The 20264-nt window shown below is 39.0% G+C and overlaps 1 protein-coding gene across 1 annotated transcript in view; it reads right to left on the minus strand.

The window, feature by feature from the left end:
* Positions 1 to 8903: 8903 nt before the first annotated feature.
* Positions 8904 to 20264, minus strand: part of hcrtr2 (hypocretin (orexin) receptor 2) — a gene marked incomplete at its 5' end in the record, with an annotated part of 48417 nt that continues 37056 nt past the window's right edge. Inside the window, 4 exons of the mRNA XM_084391268.1 lie at positions 8904 to 9367; positions 11586 to 11707; positions 14256 to 14476; positions 16816 to 16931. Of these exons, the coding sequence (XP_084247394.1) occupies positions 9198 to 9367; positions 11586 to 11707; positions 14256 to 14476; positions 16816 to 16931 (629 nt within the window). The 3' untranslated portion in view covers positions 8904 to 9197. The remainder of the gene's footprint in view (positions 9368 to 11585; positions 11708 to 14255; positions 14477 to 16815; positions 16932 to 20264) is intronic.

A 20264-nucleotide genomic window follows, 5' to 3' on the forward strand; every position in this document is an offset into this window, starting at 1 on the left:
CACTTAATTTCTTCCCTTTTGATGTAAAGTTAGAAAAAGTCTGCTTACTGCACATTTTTCAGCCACCACTTTCTTGGGAACAGGTAAAAGTGTTGGTGTATTGTGTAAAACTGCACAAAAGAGGAAACCACAATGGCATTGCAATGAACTACACTAGGAAAAAATGTGATCAGTAACTCATGGCAAAATATTTTTACATTAAGTTCAGCAGTTATCACCTTCACAAGTCAAAGCAATTGATCACTACTCAATATTTAACAGTTAAAATGACTATACCAGCCATTTGGATTATAGGCCTACTTAATTTAATGCAGTAACAAATTATTTTACAGTGTAGCAAGAGAATATAAAACTCATTTACCAGTAATGAAGGTGTTGCTGCTATTGGTCCCTGGCTTTTGGTTTAAGGAAGATGCCCTCAGGGATGCCCTCCACAATATATGCCCTCAAGCCAAGAATATATACTGTAATAAGTGATAGAACCATAACATGGTGAGCACTTACGCATTTAATTTGTCTGCTACTTTTTGCCAGCCCTCTCTCCTGGCTTTTGCACATTTTGAGGTGTTCCCTGCCGTTTTAATTAAGCTTTCAAATTCAGCATAACCTTCAAGCAATAACTCTTGCTCTGCTGCGGAGGAAAACTGAACGTGCTCTTTGGCCATGGTGAGCGGCCAATAGCAGTGTTGCTGATCAATGTTTCTACTATCGATACATATCCCCTTTTAAACCAGCGCATGAACGTGCAATTATCTCCGAATCAGATAACTCAATCCAGCTATACTAATCATAACAGGCAGGTGTGTTCGAAGAACCTAATTAGCCAGATCATGATGATATCATCTTGGATGTCTCATTTGATCTCGGATGTTTTAAGCAACGTACAAAGAACAGACCCCTGATCTCCATTGTATTAAGTGTGTGTGTGTACCTTCTGCCTGTCTTCTTGTACCTGTAATATTTATATTGTTAGTAAAAGTGTAAAATGGAACTTTTGATTCTCCTTTGTCTTCTGCCTGCACCACACCGTGACAGAAGATCAGACCGCCCAAAATGGACGATAGGGTTAAAATGATCGTCATGGCTCAGGAGAGCCAAAACTTGTTTTCATTTGTCAAGGACTTTTGCCGCCTTGCCGCCAGAACCCTCAATGACGTGAGCCTGAGCACCAAGATTGCCGCCGCCTCGCCGCCTGAGCCCTCAGCCAAGATGGCCGCTGCCTCACCCCTTGAGCCCTCAGCCAAGATGTTCACCGCCTCGCCGCCTGAGCCCTCTGAGCCCTCAGCCAAGATGGCCACCGCCTGAGCCCTCAGCCAGGATGGCCGCCGCCACGCTGATACCTGTTCCCCGTTCTGTTCCCAGACCTGTTCCTGCCCCAAGGACTGTCCATATTCCCAGACCTGTTCCTGTCCCTGTTCCAGAGTCTCGTCCCGCCAAGACCGCCCGTCCAGAGTCCTCTGTCCCCGAGCCTGTATCTGAATCTGTTCCTGAGCCTGTTCCCGAGTCAGAATCTGTTCCAGAACCTGAGCCTGAGCCGGTTCCTGAATTCCCACCCAGCCTCCCTCTCCCACCTCCTCCCATCTACCCCCTCTCAACCTTTCTTCCGCCACTGCCTGTCAGCCCCTCAGCTCCTCAAACCACCTTCGGAGAGGTGGGGTCGTCGTGGGTCTGCCAGCCTGCAGCTCCAGCCTGGTCGGTGGATCCCCGGTCTCTGCCTCAAACCACCGCGACCAGGACTCTACCTCGGCCCATCGATCCTTCAGCTCAACTTTGACTCCTACCTTCCTCATCTCCACCGTGGCCCATCAGTCCACCAGCTCCGCCGGGCTCCCTCGTCCCTCCAGCTCTGCCTTGGTCGTTCGTCGCCCTGCCCTCGCCTCGGGACTACACTCCTCTGGCTGCTCCTCGTCCCTTCGTCCCTCTGGCTCCGTTGGGCTCCTCACTCCATCCAGCTCCACCTTGGTCCACTGTTACCCTGGCTCCACCGTGGCCTTCTGGATCCCCGCCTGCGCCTCTGTCTGGTCCCTCCTGGCCCTGGTCCCTCTTGCCTTCTGTCTGCCCTTCACCTACTATTTGTCCTCCTCCTGAGTCCCCTCCAATTTCTGCTCAACCCCCAAGATAATATATTATAGCATGTCAAATTTGCCAGTATTTAGGTGTGAGCAAAACACGCCATTTTCTTGTGTGTACCTTTAAATGCAAATGAGACGCTGCTCCCCACCCCCTTTCCTGAAGAGGGCGGAGCCTTTACAGCCTTTATAAATTGTTGTCCAGGTGCTCATGTGGGAACTGTAGTATGATACAGAGCCAGAGAATAAGGAGATCACCGTTTCCTCAGTGAGTCTATGGAGACTCTTATGTTCATTGGTACATCCAAAAACAGAACATTTGAATAGCGAGGATATCAACATGGCGGACTATGTGCGGCTCACTCAGGGCCGTGTCTATGCTAATAGGGCAGATTATCAGCAGTCGTGGGCGGAGCTTGTTCTTACTGTGACATAACAGTAGGGGGAAATCTAGAACAGCGTATTTTCAGACACTGCTTCTGATTTATGGAGAATATAAAAAAGTGGTTGGACTTTTAGCATTATATGCTGGTCGTTTACACACACTGTGGACACACATCAGTGTTAAAACAACATGTAAAAGTGAATTTTGCATAATAGGTCCCCTTTAAAATTCAAAACAGCATTCATTTTGCAGAAGAACACTGTTTTGGTTGTGCTTCGTCTCTGTGTGACTGCAGATGAATGTGGTTATCCTACTGCTCATAAAACATTCACTACTAGGCTCACCTTACGCTAACCCTAACCCTAACCCTAACCCTAACCCTAAGAAGTATAACAAATTTGGATGGAAAGGATCTCAAGCTGATAGCTGGAAACGTTACTGTAGTTTTACCCATTAATAGATGAAAATAAATTCCTTGAAAATAAATTCCACCACAGCGTAACAACAACCATAATGAAATGATCTTTACAATAGATAATGCTCTACAATAACTAGTTAGAGATCTACATATGGCAATTTATCTGTTCAAAAAAATACCTTACTCCACTGCTGAGTAATAAACACATAATCATCTCCCAAATATCTCAGTTCTCCATCTCTGAAAAGTCAAGCTGATGTTGATTCTTGTTTTATTACTAGTTCTGTCTCATTCTCTTTTCTCCAGTAGTCTCTCCTCTGTTCGGCGTTTGTTATAAACGGGGGATTCTCTGGAGGTTGGAGATTTAGCGGCTCCATGTCAACATTTCTATAATAGGCCTACCATTATGGAAGCTTGTTTCTGCCATGGAATAAAACAATTTAAAAGATAGTTGCGACTTTTTATCTCACATATCAAGTGTAGCGTCAGTTCTGGCAGGTCATGTTAGTCAAGCTCGCATCAGTGACTCTCAGCTGATCCTCTACCTCAGCGGTTTTCAATAGGTGAGGCGCGCCTCCCCTGGGGGGTGCCAAAGAGCCACAGGGGAGGCGCGACACGCAAAGAAAAAATAACTATGCAGCTCTATTGATATCAGTAATTGTGTGTGCGAGTATTAGCCTTAAAATGCGTCGTTTCCTTGTCCCAAGTCAACAGAAGTCAGCATTAAGGGAGGATACGGAGCCCGGGAAGTCACCTGTGTGAGTAAAAAAACGATCCGTGGCAGTTTATAAACATTATAGCCTACTCACGAATTCTCAAACTGTTCTCTCGGTTTAACAAATCATGCCCACGGATTAATAAACCGTACCCACGAGTTTCTAATCCGCGCTCTCAGACTTGTTAACCGTTCCTTCAGTTTTTTCACAAATTCATAAACCGTGCCCACGCTTTCGCAGTCCGTTCCCACGTAGTATTGCGTGACGAGTTCATAATGCGGTGAATTCCCGCTCCTATTTACTTCACAATCTCATTAACGTTATAGAGAGACGCGCGTCACGATCTGTGCACTGCCGCGTCTCGCGCTCGCCATGCAGCCAGCTTCAGTATCAGTGTACCTTATGAACCATGGCGTTAACTCTGCGTTTCTGTCAGTGCGTGACTACAGTTCGTTAATAAACTACAGCTGGTTTTTTTTAATGTTTTTTTATTGATCCATTTCATACTATCCGTCCTCATTTGTCAAGTCCACTTGTGCAAAAACGTTTTTCATGTTCAACTGTTTTTTTGTGTGTGGATGCTGCTGATAAAACAGCATCGCCGAGACTACAAAGAGACATGCATTTGTGTGTGTGTGTGTGCGTGTGCGTGTGTGTTTGTTTGTTTCTTTTGTAAAAGTTTCCCGGATATAACTTGCCTATTTAATGCACAATTTTCCTTACAAATGATATTATCAGCATTACAATGTGAGTAAATGTAGCCGTGTAAAATGTAAGGGATGATGCCATCCTTCTACAACAATGTGCATTTACGTTTAGATTGTAACATATTTAATGGCATGGAATTACAGTGTAATTAGTGTTAGCCTACTATCTTAGCCCTTTTCAGTTCATTAGGTGAGGTAATCTGATAATTTTTGTGATTCTCATTTAATATATAAATTGTAGTGCACAGTGTTTATTATCAGGGGGTAGAATCTGCAGCTCAGTACTCACTACTCACTACTCATGAGTACTTTTAAATAAGCTACTCTTTTACTCTTACTCAAGTAGTTTTTTGGACAAGTACTTTTTACTCCTTTACTTTTACTACATTATTTTGACATGTAATGGTAGCCTACTTTTACCTGAGTATGTTTTTTCAGTACTCTTTCCACCACTGCTGATTTTGTTCGAGATGATGTGCATCTCCTTCAAATGTGCGCTTAAAGCCCAGGCACACCGTGCCGATTTCAGCCATCAGGTGTCGTCGGTGGTAGCTTTGGCACCGATTGCACATGTTAAGCATGTTTAGTTGACTTGTGGTTAGGCCTACTGATGTTCAGTGATTATAAAGTAGCCTCAATTAGGCCTGCATGAAGTTGGAAATTATTTGCTGTTGCAAAGAATCGTTTATGAATGCACTTTTAAGAAAGTTGTGTAAATAAAATATTATTTACATTTGATCAAACTCATCATTGCCTGGAACACACAAAAGATGGCATTTACTGCAGAGGCGTGTGTGGGCTAGGGCAGGCGGACTTTTTTGGGGATTTTGGGGAAGGGGGGCTCGGCTGTCCTTACCTACTCTAAGGGGAGGCTCACATTCACCCAATTTGAAAACCCCTGCTCTACCTATAGGAATACGATGCCAATCACTGTATACATATATAAGCTCCTTCAGTTTTAACAGCAGCTATCGCGTTTCTCAGGAGCTAATTAAATGACGAAATTCGGCAGGCAAACAACATCATCTCACAAGGAATTGTGCAATCTGGAATTTAGCAAGAGGAATTCGATCCCCACAAGGATTTCACCTCAGATTCATCTTAAACTTGAACACGAGATTTGCCGCATTGATCATAAGTTGCCTGATTTGGAAGTGACCTCAGTCTGCATTGCTGCTCGCATCGCTGCATTATTGACACAGGACTCAACGTGATTCATTCTCCATTCATCTCTGAAAGTCTTCACAAAGCTAAGCGAAGTCCTTTTTAATATTCATTGCTAAAAGCTATCAGGGTATTGTGCAACATGCTTGTTGCTAATGCTATACGTGTGGCTTGGGCTTATCTAACTTATCTAACACGCTTGATGCAATGTGTCCTTGCTTGCTCCAGCTTGGGGTGATGCTTCCCCCATAAGATTGGATCTATAGTGCTCAACATATGATGCTAACATCAGGATGTAACTATTCTATCAGCCTCAGTCGTGGTGGGGGTAGTGTGTAAAAAATAAATAACAAAAAAGGTGCTCTTGGTTTCAACAGAAGTAAACTACAACCAAGTATAACAAGGTTATGACGTCATTGACAGGTGACTGTGTACGCAGTACATGTCAACAAATAACTTGTCTAGTGATTGGAATTTATTCAAACCTACATATTTGTGACTAAATATATCCAAGCATCAGCATCACACTTGTTACATTAAACCATCCAGCTATATTAATGACATGTGTTGCTAATTCTGTGTGAACCGGAAGTCTCCACCAGGATTACTTCAGTATTGTGTACTTCAGTACTTATTTCCAATGAAAAAGGAAATCTCCATCTCTCATCTTTAGCTCACAGGCGTCACTCAAAGAAACTGGAACTGGACTGTGAATATACAACAAGCAAGCAGTTGATTCATTTTGATATCTCAATTTTCACTTCTTCATTTCAGGTGGTATGTCATTCATTGCAATATGCATGTTTACTGCTAAGCATTTCGGGTATTGACAACATGCTTGTTGCAATGGCTTATGTGGGTATTGGCAACATACTCGTTTTGGTCATCTAGGTAAGGGCAGCATACTTGTTGCTTAAGGCTTTCTGGTATTGTTGGTAGCATGCTGTTGCTTAAGCTTTTCAGGTATTGGCAACATGCTTGTTGCCTTGGCTTACTCAGGTAACTACAAAAGCATCCAGATTGCGCTGTCAGTTGGGTTTGGGGGATATTGGCATATGGTTTTGTTTTGGGGGTTTATTGCTGCTCTCCCTGCTCTTATCCATGCTAGGGAGTTCTCACCCAGAACGGACCCATACTGACAATCCAAACTGTATGCTAATTGTCAATCATATTTGACGGTAGTGGTCCTGACAGAATTTGAATTGCGAGATATTAAGTCAGAATTGCGGGATGTAAACCCACATTTGCGAAAAATAAAGTCAGAATTGCGAGATAAAAAGTCGCAATTAAGACAAAAACATGTTTCGGAAGGAGGATTGATGATGTATTGAGTCTACCTGATGATGTATTTAATCTATTTTGATGTAAAAAAAATAATAAAATAGTACATTTAATGACAAACATGACCAGACTGTAACGGTGTGGTGGTAGTTGAAGGCACAAGACGGAGATCCGGGTTAAACACAAACTTTACTTGATGAGTTCAGGAGGGACATACACAACCACATCTAACATTAACGAGAACCGACAAGGGACTGAACAGAACAGGGAGTATAAATACACAGGAGGAAATGAGGACACTAACTAGACACAGGTGGAGAAAGGTAAACTAATCAGGGACTAACGAGAACAGGTGCAGACTAGACAGAACAGGTTAGGGGCACCCAGAAGTGCCAGCTCAAACCATCATATATTTCAATGCTAGTTACTGCTGGCAAAACATACACAATTACTTAAGAGTTGTTATTGTTTACTTCTTTATTTTTGGATTGTGCAAACATAGACCAAAGTAATTCACATTGTTCAGCCCAAAGACGTTTAAAAGTCAGCATGTGTGAGATTCACTTATGTGCTAACAAAAAGATAATGACGAATGGCTTAGTAGTGTATTTAAGTAAAATTGGAATCTTTATCTACAAACATAATTTCAAACACATTAACACACTCAAAGCATTTACTTAAAGTACTTATAAGTAGCAGCAAGTACACACTTTTAATAGATAACACAGGATCTCAAAGCAAGCACCTGAGAGACATCAGCAACATCATGCAGTAAGTAGTTCTCTGCTGTTCACCTGTTGGTTCTCGTGACATCTGTCACACTTGAACAAAGAGGCATTGTTGTGCCATTGTCCCGCTTTACGACTCTGTAATCATCAAACTAATAATAGTCAAATAAACAGTTAGAGCTCCAGGCTTCCTGATCCAACAAAGCAAACACTCAGAGCAAATAATTACTGCTGGACTGTGCAAAACGTCAAAACAGCTCCATAGAAATAAACGTTCTAAAACACACAACAGAGATGCTTATCATCAGAAATAAAACAGACTTATCTGCAAACACTTGTGAAATGCACACTAAAGTGAACATTCAGAATGTTTTCTTCATGTTTTATTTGTTTTAATACCCAAGTGGGATCAAATTAGAGTAAACGGTAACACTTTACAATAAGGTCTCATTAGTTGATGCATTAGCAATCAATTAGCATTTTTTTTGCATCATTTATTAATCTTTTGTTAATGTGAGTTAATACAAATAATGTTGTGTTGTTTGTTCATGTTAGTGTATTAACTTATGTTAACTGTTGAAATTTACATTATTAATAAATATTAAAGGTATAGCGGAGGATTTTCTTTTTCCAGGTGGATCATCAAGACTATTGGTCCTCCTAAGTGTCAATCATTCTGGCGATATGTTTACGTAAGGCCGTCGTACGTGCTCGTGCACACGATTCACACGCTGGCGTGCGCTCAAAACACAGGTTGGGCTTCCCACTGATGCCTCAGTCGTGAAGTTTCTACTTGACAGGTAAAGTTTGGCATGCTATTTGGAGAAATCACTGCTAGTAAAAGTTAATGTAAGCTATGATTAGCTCGTGCATGCTCTCTCGTGCACACGTTTAATAGGCGTTCCCTCTCGGGAGCAGGTAGAGTGTTGCGCATGTGCATTTTTTCAAAAAGTGGAGAAGGCGGTTCTTTTCTAAAATTCGGGAAAATCCTCTGCTATACCTTTAATTCATGTTAGTTCATGTTAACTAATGTAGTTAACTTACAAATGAAACCTTATTGTAAAGTGTTACCGAGAGAGCGAGCTGTTCCTGAAAAGATAAAAACATAACACAAAACAGCATTCTCAGAGAAACATTACAAATGTCAAACTGTAAATTGTTTAAACATGTAATAAAAATAAATATACATCAATTTGGTTCAAAAGTACTTGAAGCGGTTTATGCATGCAAAAATAATGTTTGTTTTCAAACCCGAATAATTTGATGCTCAAACAAACAGAGCGGTGTTTCAGAGAACTGTACCCACAGATCGCTTACCATCATCTCTCTGCATTAGATCGGAAAGGAAATATTATTTTAACACTGAACATATTTTCTTCCCTTCTATCATCATTGTCTTCCAGTCTTGAGTTGATCGCAGTCTCACTGTGTTTCAGAGACATGTCATTATTTTCACCTGTGTCTGCGCGTCCATTCGAGCAGTGAGCTGAAAAATAACCTCTTGGTTCACAGGGTAAAAATATAAATTGCACTGAAGGTTCATGTGCGCTTACGCAAGACACAATGTCATTTTCAGAAAGTGTGTGTAATTCACTGAGGTTATTATGTCCATTCAATCCTTCCACCCATAAGCCTCGCAGGTCGAAACATACCGTTCTTCTGGTCTGGTGGTCGTGACTGGTGAAGTGGCTCCCACAGGATTCTCCCAGAAAACCCTTCCCACACTGATCTACACAGCCTGGTCAGAGATCCTGGAGATGTTGTCGAAGTTGTGGACTTGCGTAGACAGGGATTTGCGGCTGTCTGTACTGGTTCTCGCTCTGACTCTCTCCTTCGGTGCCTCGTCTCCACCGGAGCAATGACAGATGAACGCCGCTTTAAACTCCTCTCGAAATTTACCTGCGAGAAAACAGGATCTGATTTAACCCTCATGTGGTGTTCATGTCATTTTTGACTGGAGAAGATTTTCTTTTTCCTGAAAATACTAGTTAATGTTATCGCATTGAACTGAAACTTAGTGACTTTGTTCACAGAGACTATAACAACTTGTCCAAATTTTTTTTTTTTTTTTTTTCACCTTGTCACACTTATGGTGTTCCCGGTCAAAAATGACAGGCCTACACAAAATAGCTTATAAATCCCTCGTTATGCTATATTATCCCCAAAAACTGGATTCAATCTTTTTATCAACTTGTTTCCTTTCAATTAGGACTGGTTTTGTATTCAATTTTCAAACAGTTTAATTGTAGGAGTCATTTATCCGAGCTTATGCACCTCAGTTTTTGAGTGAAAAAAGCATTATTTGTTAATAATTTTGGCAATATTGAGAAAAATGCCTACTATCAAATAAATGAGGCCTATGAATAATCAGATGCAAATATAAATATAAAACCAGACCTAATTGAAAGAGAACAAGTGGACAAAAAGATTGAATCCAAGATTGGGTGAAAATATGGTATAATGCGTGATTTATAAGCTATTTTTTATAGGCCGGTCAATTTTGACCGGGAACACCACAAGTGTGACTATGTGCCATATTTTTTACAAAACAAAAGTTTCAAAACAAAATTCCTGGTGAAATATTAGAGTAGACTAGTGTGATCAACAGTAGCCATTTTTTTCATTTTTTTTTTTCATATTTCCAAATTTACTCATAAATTATTTGTTTTTTACTCAAAAAATGAGATGCCTACTCTCAGATAAATGAGGCCCATGATTAATCAGATGCAAACAGAAATATAAAACCAGTCCTAATTGAAAGAGAACAAGTTGACAAAAAGATTGAATCCAAGATTGGGTGAAAATATGGTATAATGAGTGATTTATAAGCTTTTTTTTTATGGGCCTGTCATTTTTGACCGGGAACACCACAGGTGTTATAGGGTTTTGAACACCACATGAGGGTTAAATAAGGTTCCGTTTGTTGAACTAACATTGATACATTATTCTAAAGCATTTATTATCTAATGTTAATTACAGCATGTGCTAATACATGTATCTGTTGATATTATTTATGGACCTCAGCTGACATGAACTAACAATTAATTAAAATTAAAAAGGGGATATATGTAAGAATTTAATATACCGTATTAATCACTTTTTTTTATCGCCATCGTGTGAACAGCTTGTAAAGACGAGACCTTCCCTGACTTTCTAGGTTGTCTATGAAAGCCTGTAGACAGATTTTTCACATTGCCAGATCTATATAGTCTGTAGTCTCAAATATACTTCATATTCAAACTATCAAACTAACATCTGTGGATATGATGGAGCTGCTGTAAACATATTCACATCTCTATGATCAGAGGATTTATGAACTGATGTTTCCTCATCGCTGTCAGTTTTGTTGTGTGTTTATGTTGTTATCGAGAGGAAAGCGGAGCACATATTTACATATTCATCTAAACGTCACTTTCAGCAGCGTCTGGATGTTATGCTTATATTATATTTCCAACTTCTTTTTACCTCTAAGTGAAGAAGGAAAGCTCTGATTAGCTATATCGGGCCTTGAATCACATTCAAGGTATGTTAACTCATGTGTGCATGAGTGATGACTTAAATATACAATTTTTGCACTTTTTTTTTTCTGGCAGTGTATTTTATATTCTGCTTTTTAAAAACATCAAATGCTCTTTTTAGACCTTTCAAAATCCAAAATAAAAATGTTGGTCCCAAGGTGACTGGTAAAATTAAACGGATTAATTTATTTTCAGTTGGTGACCAGGTAATGAGTACTCCGTTATCAGAGCGGCACAAAGAGAATATTTCAGTGCTGCTGAAGAAATAATTAGTGTGCTCGTTATGAATGAAAAGGTACAGGATGTTTCCGGAGGGCGAACAGCATCTCAAAGCTTTGAAGTCTTGTGTGTGTTTGCAGGCAGTGAAGGGAATGACAGGTGTAATGCCTGAATGTGACCAGCAGAGGGAGGAAACGCATACAGCGCAGTGCTTCTGAACTCGGGTCATCTAGACTGAATATATCTCTGATGTGACACGCCAGCTCTCTGCTAACAAGATGAGGATTTGAATCTGGTGTGTAAAGAAGGAAGACGTGACGGTGAGTCTCCAGAACCAGACGTGGAGACCTCTGATGTAGCTGAACGTGTTAAAGACTCACCGCTGAGGAAATTGTAGATGATTGGATTGGCGGCACTGTTGGCGTATATCAGCCAGTGTGAGAAGGTGAACCAGGCGTAGACAGTCTCTCTGTTGTCTGTGTTCTTGAAAACGCCAAATACTCTGCGGATAACAGATAGACATAAACGTATGGAAAGCTCGTTTCCGCCACAGAATAAAAAAAGAAAAAGGGGATTGCGACTTTTTATCTCACAATTCAGGCTTTTTTTCCTCACAATTGCGAGTTTACATCTCACAATTCTGACTTTTTTAATCAGAATTGCTTGATGATGAAGTCGCATATTGTGTCTTAAAGACAGAATTGCATTATATAAAGTCGCAACTGTGTGTTATAAAGTCGCAATTGCGAGTTATAAAGTCAGAATTGCGTGATATAAAGTCGTAATTGTGTGTTATAAAGTCAGAATTGCATTATATAAAGTCGCAATTGTGTGTTATAAAGTTAGTAAAGTTGTGGAAGAAATTGTGAGAAAAGTCAGTATTTTTTCTCTTGAAATTGGACTATAACATGCAATTGTGAGTTTATTTCTCGCAATTCTGAATTTATATCACGCAATTCTAACTTTATATCTCGAAATTCTGAGAAATAAAAAGTCGCAATTATCTTTTAAAATGTTCTATTCTGTGGCGGAAACAAACTTCCATGTAAACATAATGCAACTATCAAAAACAAAACATTTTGAATAAATAAAGCACATATTTTAAATACAGTGGGACTCTCCTCTAACAAACCTTACAAGAAGCATATTTTATTTTAACAATTTATTAAATGTATTTAATTTCAGCCTTCATTTCAGCTAAACACATGCAGTCTGTAAAGCAGCTTAAACTAGTTAGGGGAAAATACTTAGTTTAACGGACTTATCTACAAAATAAAACATTTGAACTCAACTAATTCAGCTGACTCAAAGTAGACGTGTAATAAACAAGATAGTTTGCATTATGTCATTATTGCTGAACAAACACCAACTGGTTGATCAGAACGCAAAGCTGAGATTGAGTTATGTGTCACTGGACTTTATAAAATGCTATAAAATAATTTCAAATCAATTTCTTAGCATAAATATTGCATAAATTCAAAATACATCAGTATCGCAAAATACACCCTGTGATAAAAGCCTTCTACTTCTCTGTCTCTGTTGGTTATCGCCTTTAAGTTGTGGTTTTCATTTGTATTCTGCTGGGATTCTCTTGAGCATTTCTTTTTTCTTTTTTTTTTTTTTGATTAAAAGATTATTTATATTGAGTGACTACATGTGGCTAAACAAATATTATATTTGATTATCTGAGAGAATCATGCTGATCACACATCTGACAACCACATAGCAAAGCCCTGGTGAACACTTGATAGATAAGTGCTAATTACTTTTTCTTCAATCCAAAAATCTAGTTACAATTAACAGTGAGACTCGAAGAGCTTTATCATTTTTTTGAATTACTGCTAAAACATTACTAGAGGAAAATTCATTACAGATTCTTGGTTTGAACAGAACTCCGACTACAAAGGGCCGCATAATTAACAGATATAATCTCAGCAGTCTGTCTCATGCCTTTAACAACGGCTCACATTACTCATAACATTGTATTATACTACCATAAGACATTTTATATATATATATATCTTTTTTTTTTTTTTTTACGATGACATAATGTTTACTGTTGAGTTAACCAAATGCCAAACTTTGCAAGGCATGATACACATCATCCTACAGAGTTAAGTCATATATATATATATATATATATATATATATATATATATATACATACATACATATTTGTTTTTCAAACACTTTCTAACCAAAGTGTAGAGGAGTGAATCTCACAAGAACATGCCTAGGGCAAATTTTTTCCCAAAATTAAAAGGACAAAGAAAAATCATTTGCATAAAGAAAATGAAGCCAATTTTAGGATAATCCATCCATCCATCCATTCATTTTGACATTATTTTCATGATCAACAATGAATTTTATATTAAGTGTCTTTAACTACAATGTACCAACATTTAAATGAATAATTTGATACAGTGCACTTATTGAGTCCACGCATGTTTTTCACTGTACTTATATTTAAAAGCTGTAAATGCATCTATAATTCTACTTTTGACCTTTCCTTACATCTTAACCCACCCTTAAACCCTTAAAGCTATACCCATACCAGCAACCCTGTCCTAACCTTACCTGTATCAGCTCAATAGCAGCACAAGTGTTTTACAATACATCAACACAATAGGTACTTTGTATGTAAAAAATATTATTATTATTATTATTTTGTTGATGGAAGTACATAGTAAAGACACCTAATATAAAGTGTGACCCAAACGATAAATATATTATTAGTTAAATTAGGTATTTTTAACTCATGATAGTGTGCCTTTTATATGCTGATCTAAAAAGGTATTTAAAAAAAGTGGATCACAGTTGAGAATAATGAGAATCACAAGAAACCCTCTCAAAAAGCCATTAATTGGTATTAGAATAACATCACGATAAAAAAGAAAACTTTAATGGTCCTAAAAATAAGCTTCATTGTCATTATGTGAAATATAATGTCCTGTTTTTTAACTTTGTCAGCCAGACGTGTTCTTGAGAGCCGTAGTGAGCGTCACACACAGAGACCGAGGAGGCGTTAGGCGTAGTGTGTCGGCTCTTACCTCTTCATGATGTTGAGGACACTGATGGGCAGGTAACAGAGCGCGAACACAAACAGCACCACCATCAGCATGCGGGCCGTCTTCCGGCGGGCTTTCACCTGTTTGATCTCCGCTGAGACGGTGCTGGTTCTCACCTTCACCGATTCTCCCGAGCCCACGGCGTGAGCTGAACACTGCAGAGACTTCCACTTCCTCTGAAGCACCGACGACGTCCCGGGAATCTGCTCAGGGATGGAGAATAAGTCTCATTTTAACTGTAAAAATGCTACAGTAAAAACCTGTTACCCAGCCAACAGAAATACGTTCTAAGATTGTTTTTGCTAGCTTTGCAGGTGCATACCGGCCATGATTTGACGATATTTGCAAACCCTAAAAGATTCCTCTGATCCTAGGCTAAAATCTGAATTCTTTGATCGTTGCTCCAATTAATGACTAAATTTGACCTGAATTTCTGGCAGTCAGAAGATTTGGTTCACAGTCCAGCAGTGTGACTTCTCCTACGATGACTGTCAAATTGTCTTTGTTTTTCAAGACAAGCCATGACCAGAATGAACGTTAGAGATTTCTTTGTAGCCAGCATTTCAATCCCGTGTGTAACGCAGCTCACCGTCACCGAACTGTGAACGTACGTGTCATGCATGATGATGTAAATCTCGACTGTCTTACGGTCTGACATTGATGACAACTGAGATCTTACAGTGTGACATGACTTACAGCGATGATCATGTTCGTACAGTCTGACAAGCAACAATCGTAAAGGACTATAATAAATCGTACAGAGTGTGATAATCGCTTACGTCATGAAAACGAGTGTTCTCTGAACGGTCAAAACGACCAGTTTTTACATTGAGGGAACATTTCATTTCACAAACATTATCGAAATGTTACTTTTGATAGTTTTCTGAACATCTGAAACATTAGATAAAAATTAAATAATAATTGTTCCATGAATAATGTTTAGGGAATGTTTTTGTGCTTAAAGGGACTGTGTGTAGGAATTTCTCCCATCTAGTGGTAAAATTGTATTTTGCATTCAAACGAATAATGCTCTCCAGCGCCTCACTGTTTCAAATGTGCATTGCATCTGCGGTAGCCGTTATGTACCAAAAAGCTATGACAGGATGTCTTATAATAGCACTTCGAGGTTTTTCTTCGGGTGAACAGGTTTATTTAAAACAAACTAAAACTTGAAACAACGAAAAAAAGAACGTTACAGTATGAATTACTGACTGTGAAAAACATTAACTATGGTAATTAGTAGTAATGCCTTCTTTACTCGTTATATTTTTTGAAGTACGTGCACTGTTAGTCATCATCATCATCATCATCATCAGAGCCTTCTCTACTTTACTCAATAGCTGCTATTCATCAAAGAGCCTGTTTAACTTTTAACTATAAATGTTCTACTGTCTATATAGTAAAGTACACAACCAAGCAATGAAAAAAAAGCTTGTAATTAAGACCGTAACATTGACTTACCTGTCGAGAAGAAAGCAGGCAACTTCAGGGTCTCTTTTGAAAGCTTTCTCCTGCATTAGCTATCCCGACATTAACCCTTGTTTTTGTAATCTCCGGTCACGTTTCCTTTTACGGTCTATTTTGGACTTTTTCGATGACGAGGACTCATCCTGTGACTCATATGTATGAATGAACGGTGTATAAATAACCGTACAGTGCAGCCTTTTAAACTTGCCGCGGCAGTGACAAGCGCCTCTCTCTGCTCTGCTCCTCCGCTTCTGCTGGCTTCAGTCACGTGACGCTGGTTCTGAACGGAAACGCGTTGGCCTAGTACTTTTTGTCCATCTCTGCTATTATACTTTTTCAAGATGGCGGAACTACATGGAAGCCTCCGTGGACCTACCCGTCCTATGTATATAAAGATAATAAATTCTTCGTTTACGAGGATTAGTCTGATCATTGGCATAGGTATTTGTACACCATTGAGGGCATATTTATTAATAAAAATATTGATTTTAGATAATAAAATACCTAAAAAGCTACACATAGTCCCTTTAAGTTTTGAGAACATAGACCAGATGACCTTGAACAAGCGTTCTATTAACGTTACTGGGAGAACGTTTGTTCATAACTTTGAGAAAATCTTGACAGAACGTTGGGGAAGTTCTGAGAGCGTTCCCTGTTAGCTGGGTAATTGGTTAATAATAAGTTCCCTTACTGTATACGGGGAGGAAAACTGGGTGACACTTTATTTTACAGGGTCATTGTTACATTTGTTACATGTATTCTGCATAATTACATGCAACTAACCCTACAGCAGACCTAATCCTAACCTTTTAGTAAGTACATGTACTTGATTAATATTACTCAGTACTTACATGTATAATTACACTGTAACAAGGACACCTTAAAATAAAGCGTAACCAAAAACTGTAATATATCTAACAGGACATTTCTGTGATTTTACAGTGTTTTTACTGTTAATATGGTTAAAATTATGCAGCTCACTACACTTACAGAATATACAGAAAAATGCTGTCATTTATAAACAGTTCAAAAGCTGTTGAGCTATGATGTTAACAAGTCAAGAATGCGTACATACCTGTTGACACCAGAGTTTATGACAGATCTGAATGTACGCCAGGACCATCAAACATAATGGAGCAAAATAAGTGACAATAAAGAAGCAGGTGTGGTACACTTTAGGGTAGATTTCATCTGTAGAAGAGAGAATCAATTGCAGAATCAGTCAGTTGCACATGGCATTCTGTCAGTAAAAGCAGAAGGGAGTTTTTAGATAAAGTAAATGGAGTTTTTAGGCATTGATGGACATTTTATCTCAGCAGGAATGCTGTACTGACCAATGAGCATCCATTATTTCCACTTATACTTAATCACTTCCCCTTTCTTGAACATTCTACTAATTGAGTGTTGCAAGACCTTATTAAACCTTTTCAAATGGATTTCTTATGGACTTGTTTTCAATATATATATTTTTTTCATTTCAATATAATGTTCCTCAATTAAACCTAATTTCATCCATTGCTTAAATGTGAAAAGGCACACTCATTTCCATTGACAAAGGCCTTCGTGATGTATTTTACAGTATGGATATGAATATATGAATTACATTAATTCAAGTCAGAGCAGAAGAGATTTTATGTTTCGTGTTCCTTTGATATAAATGGGATCCTTTGATCATCCATGGGACCTGAGGCTTTCAAACTGAAAAAAAAAAAGAAGAAATATATATTTATATATATTGTACCTTAATCACTGGAAGGTAAAACATGAATTATTACTGAAAATGTTTGGGGAAAGTTAACAACCTCCACATATTTTCAGTGAACTTAATGTTCCCCATTATGCTTTTCTTCAGACATTACCTTTACCTTTAGTGTGTAATAGAGCTGCTGTTTGAGAATGTAAAAGGTCTGTAAAGTTTCAAAGATCAAAGTGCACGACAAATAAAGTTATTGTCTCCTAAAAGTAAGTATCGATTCTGAACTGCCGAAACGAGTCGGCAATAACTCCAGTCTCACTTCCTGTTACAAACCTATGTAACAATGTAACACATTTGCATAATGCCAGCCTCTGGTCTTCATTGGCTGCCTGCGAACAGCATCTTTTTTGCTCCGCCCTCAAACACTGTCATGTTGTTCATGTCGAGAAGACGACATTTTCTGCACCACTTTGCTGCACTTCAAAAGGATGAGACTCAGTGAGATACGGAAAAACCGACGCCATCATTCCTGTTCGTATCACTAGCTGCGTTTCCATTACCCTTCAAATTGCGCGAATTGAAAATACGCTTAATGGAAACACGTTTTACGTTCGCATGAGGTGGTTTTTCAGGCAATTCGAAAAAGAAATATTTTGCAAAACTGCAATGGAAACAGTTTTTGCGCATTTACAGGTCAGCTGACGTAGATGACGCGGTGTGTTTGGACAGAATACGAGACAGGGTTCTTAAGAATTCATATAAGACAAAATAATTACAGCAATAATGGATTCTAAATGCCGCAACTAAGACCTCGAAGCAGATCTGAGGGAGAAACATCTCATATGTGCCGCTCACAAGTATAAGGGTACTTAGATCCAACTTAATTAGTACATAAACCTCCATTTTGGAATGATTTTACTGATCGCGAGATGAAAAAATGAAGTTTTAGTCACATAACATCGGTTAATGGAAACGCCGTCATTTCGCAATAGTTTTTTGTCGACATTTAGAAAAAAATCGCAAAAGTTTTGCACAAATCTGTAATGGAAACGCGCCTACTGTGTATTAAGCGCTGAAGAAAAGCTGAAATTAACAGACATTTTGTTTCTGACACGTGCTGTTGGTGACCAATCACCAGACTGGGCCAATCTGACCAATCAGAGCAGAGAATAAAGGCCATTGCACACTGAGTCCGAATTTTTCGTATGCGTTTTTTCATGTTCGTCAGCCTAAAAATTCGTCACGCACAGAAACCTTGCACACTGAGTCCGATGCGTATTTTTTACACATTTGCGGAAAAAACGCAAACAATACAAAATGGATTCGTCAAGCAGTGAGGATGATTTTGTTGCCCTGTCTCTTCTTAAAAAGAAAAGAAAGAGGAAATATTAGTCCATCCAATTCTGACTTTGCGACGAGAGGAAGGAGAGTTTCACCTCCTAATTAAGGAGTTACGAAATTATCCCGAGCGATTTAAAATTTACTTCAGAATGTCAGTGGAACAGTTTGACGATTTGCTAGCGACACTGGAGCCACATTTTAAAAAGAAGACTACCAATTATCGTGAACCAATCCATCCTGAACAGACACACACACACACACACACACACACACACGGCCGGCCAGCCGGCGGAAGCACTGGGCAGACAGAACAGCTGTAGCCTACGTTTTTTAACCAAATAATACATTATAGTATTCGAATTGGCTGCTCAATCACACCTTAATCGATCCGAAATTTCGATCAAATTGAAAGGAGTGGTTCCTTTTCTAATACGATCGAGAATCATCTGCCACAATCTGTCTTTATATTCAGTGTTTTTGTAATCTGCATTTTGTTTATCATACAGTGCTTTGTGCTGCGAGACCAAGTGTATAAACTTGTCAGACGCCATTCTGGATGTTGTCGTTTGCTTGTATGGTGGCTCTGAATAGTCAAAAATCCTCTCAAAACGCTGCCTGTGGATGCGAAAAACGCAGAAAATCGAACCCAATCCGATTATTTTTATTACGGACGAAAGTTTCGGAGGCAGTGTGCAAGCGTGATTGACATAACGTGAGGTCGTATTTATTTTTTAACGTCCGAAAAATTCGGATGCGAATTTCGGACTCGGTGTGCAATGGCCTTAATACTCCGAATAAAGGGGTTATGGCGACACATTTATAGTTCTGAAAACCTCATTCCCCATTCACTGTAACTGTACGTAAAACAAAACAGTATTAGAAATGTCTTCTTTTGTGTTCTACGAAAGAAAGAAGGGTGAGTATAAATAAATACTATTTCCTGCGCTCGATTTTTACTTCAAATCTATGCATAAACCATTTGGAAATAAACAAAGATCTAAGAACTAAGCTTGATTTCCACTCCAGCTTTAGCACTATCTAAAAAATCTATCTAATAAAATCAAACGCATGAACTTAAGCGACAAATCACAAGGGAAGGCGTGGGATTTTGCAGCAATGACAGCTAGAAGAAATGTGGCATTCATAGACACACATTTCTCATTTCCAGGAAAAGCAACAAATGAGTATGATTAATAACATATGATTACAACAATAATTTAATGGAGACAGAAATGTGTTTTGAATCGTCTCCCCATTGTCACAGAAACGCCCGTTAGACTCTTGAGACACTGTGGTTATATCTGAGAATAGGCTCGCTGAATTTACATGTCCTGTGTGTGTGCTGTGGAAGCAGGAGGAGTTAAGAGTCTTATCACCAAATTACTCTTCCCACTTCATCACACATCTGGTGGAGAGTGATTTATTCTTCAAAAGCATCTCATGCCGTTTAGATTGACAGCCCAGGTTTGTAATATTTAGCAGAGCTG

The sequence above is a fragment of the Rutilus rutilus genome (assembly GCF_951802725.1).
Source record: "Rutilus rutilus genome assembly, chromosome: 20".
Classification (NCBI taxonomy): Eukaryota; Metazoa; Chordata; class Actinopteri; order Cypriniformes; family Leuciscidae; genus Rutilus; species Rutilus rutilus.